The 2,951-nt window shown below is 45.5% G+C and overlaps 1 protein-coding gene across 1 annotated transcript in view; it reads left to right on the top strand.

The window, feature by feature from the left end:
* The window catches only part of TRPM4 (transient receptor potential cation channel subfamily M member 4), a 44,673-nt gene that overhangs the window by 24,769 nt on the left and 16,953 nt on the right, over window positions 1-2,951 (top strand). Inside the window, exons 13-14 of the mRNA XM_012812586.2 lie at window positions 2,224-2,353; window positions 2,525-2,670. Coding sequence (XP_012668040.1) covers window positions 2,224-2,353; window positions 2,525-2,670 — 276 coding nt within the window. The remainder of the gene's footprint in view (window positions 1-2,223; window positions 2,354-2,524; window positions 2,671-2,951) is intronic.

Raw genomic sequence — 2,951 nt, 5'->3', positions numbered from 1 at the left:
CAGCCTGAAATATCTTAATGTGACTCCCCTCCTCCCCTCCCTTTTTCCAACCCATCAGGTCATGGATTCAATATACATTTTTTTTCATTGAGTTAAAATACATATAACATAAAATTTGCCATTCAAACCACTTGAAAGTGTACAATTCAGTGGCCTTTAGTACACAATGCTATGTAGCCATCACCACTACCTGTTTCTTTCTTTCTTTCTTTTTTTATTTTTTTGAGACAGAGCCTCAAGCTGTCCCCCCGGATAGAGTGCTATAGCATCACAGCTCACAGCAACCTCTAGTGAATTTTTAATTTCACTTCTATTTTTTAGCTCCAGACTTTCTATTTGATTTCTTTTTATAATTCCTATGTATTTATTCATATTCTCTACTTGATGAGTCATTGTTCTTCTGGCTTCCTTTAGTTTTTTGTCTGTGATTTCCTTTTAGGACTTTGAGAATATTTCAGACAGTTTATTTAGAGTCTTTGTCTAATCATTTCAATGTTGAGTTTCTTCATGGACAGTATCTATTAACTTTCTTTGTTTCCAGGTATAGGCCATACTTTCTTGCTTCTTTACATGCCTCATTATTTTTTGTTGAAAAGTGAACATTTTGAATATTACAATGTGGCAATTCTGGAAATCAGCCTACCCTTCCCTCTAGGGCAGGCGTCCTCAAACTACCGCCCGCAGGCCACAGGCAGCCCACCTAGGACATTTATCCGGCCTGCCAGGTGTTTTTGCTGCTGCTGCCTGTCCTACTTAGTAGTCAACTCGTCCCAGAGCCTGCAGTCCAGGCTCCAATGGTCTGAGGGACAGCAAACTGGCCCCTGTTTAAAAAGTTTGAAGACCCCTGCTCTAGGGTTTATATTTGCTGCTTGTTGTAGGTTATAGTTGTTTGTGCAGTGACTTCTATAAACTAGTTTTGCAAAGTCTGCAATTTTTGTCATGTGTGGCTGTGGAAGTCCCAGTTTTGTTAGTTGTATAGTCAGTTAGTGACTTGACAGAGGTTTTTCTAAATCCTTAGAGATATACACAAACAAGACAACAAGAAACTCTCCCAGTTTGCAGATTCACTGTTGAAGCACTCTTACAACACTTAGCTAAGCTATTTACAATTCTGCTCTACTTTTCACTTCCTGATTGTACAGAGATTAAAGCTCAGCCAGACTGAGAGCTTAAGGCCTTCTCCGGTCTTTTCTGAGCCTGCATCTTGTCCTGGTCATGTGCGTAGCCTTCTGGATTTCCTGTACAGGAGGGAGCTTTTCAAAGCCCTTATGCCTTCCCCAGCCTTTTCTTCCCAAACTGTTCATTGTATCTCTTGTTTGCTGCCACAGTGAGTCCTTGCAGAAGATAATTCATTTGCTTTTAAATGCTTTCAACACATATCACCCAGGAAAGCCACTTCTGCTCTGGGGAAGCTCCAAGGCTGATGAAACAAAGTCAAGCCCATAAATTGTTCCTTCAGGGAGCCACCGGATAGGTCCATATACAAAACTACAGTTCTTTGAGAGTAAGATCTGAATTGGTCCCTCCAGTGCTAGCAACCTGCATCAGGAATGTAGGCCATTGTCTTCAAGGTCACCACTGTGCTGGGGAGCCAGGGATGGTAAGCAGGTAGGTAGGTTAAAATGTCTCAGTGTTTTCTTACTGAAATTTAGCAGTTTTTTTCTTCATTAAGCATCCTTTTGGAGTTTGGGGGGTTTTGGTAAATTTTCGATTAGATTCCATAATTTTGGAAAAGTTGATTCTGATAGTTTATACCAGCTTATTCCTTGTTTTTGTGGAGGGCTAGAGATTTGACATTCACTTGCTCTGCCACTTTTAGCGATTTTTTTTTCGTAGTTTTTGGCCAGGGCTGGGTTTGAACCTGCCACTTCCAGGGTACGGGGGCGGCGCCCTACCCTTTTGAGCCAGAGGCGCTGCCCACTTTTAGTGATCTTTCCAACTACTTCTTGACCTGTCTGTGACTGCTGATGTCTTTCACTCCCGCTCAGCCTCTGACTTGTATCTCTGGTCTCTAAACCACCTGACTTCTTTGCCTGATGTCCAGTTTCTTTCAGATCCATCTCCAAACATTCCTTCATTCTTGGCCTCTGGTGACCCCAGTTAATTTCTGACCTCTGATTCTGTGCCTTCCCTTGGTCACAGACTTTCTTTCCCCTCCCTGATCCCTCTCTGAAGCGCACCTTAACTTCTGACCCATTGATGACTCGCGTTCTGTCTCTCCAGGGCTCTAATGCTGTGGCCTCAGCTCTTGGGGCCTGTTTGCTGCTTCGAGTACTGGCACGCCAGGAGACTGAGGCTGAGGAGGCAGCACGGAGGAAAGACCTGGCGACCAAGTTTGAGGGGTTGGCCGTTGGTGTGTGGTGCATGGTGCCTGGGAGCAGGGACAAGGGCTGCCATAAGAGGGGGGATGTGTATTTCCCCACTCCTCAAATACTCCTGCCCCTTCTTCTTAAGTTTCCTTTCTTTCCCCTCACATTTCCTCCCCACTGCTTCCCTTCCTTCTCACATAAATTCTCTGCCCCAGATCTTTTTGGCAAGTGCTACCACAGCAATGAGGAATGGGCCACCCAGCTACTCCTACGTCACTGCCCACTCTGGGGGGATGCTACCTGCCTCCAGCTTGCCATGCAGGCTGACGCTCGGGCCTTCTTTGCCCAGGATGGGATACAGGTGAGCATCTGAGAGTCCCCAACTGGACTCTGGGAACTATGGGGATGAGCCTCTGCCATTGGGAATAGTCCATGGTCTTGAGCAGCCCCTCCCCCTGAAGACCATCCCTGCCCTAGGAAGTCTTGCTCCTTCCTTTCTCCAAAAGACTGCTCTTGGCTCAGCAACTATAGTACAGTGGTTATGGCACCAGTCACATACACTGAAGCTGGAGGGTTTGAACCTGATCCAGGCCAGCTAAACAATGACAACTGCAACAAAAAATAGCTGGGCATTGTGGCAGG

This window comes from Otolemur garnettii, unplaced genomic scaffold (assembly GCF_000181295.1).
Source record: "Otolemur garnettii isolate 467f Iridium unplaced genomic scaffold, OtoGar3 scaffold00211, whole genome shotgun sequence".
Taxonomy (NCBI): Eukaryota; Metazoa; Chordata; class Mammalia; order Primates; family Galagidae; genus Otolemur; species Otolemur garnettii.
Note: the sequence above shows the minus strand (reverse complement) of the source record. Positions and strands in the feature narration are given on the sequence as shown.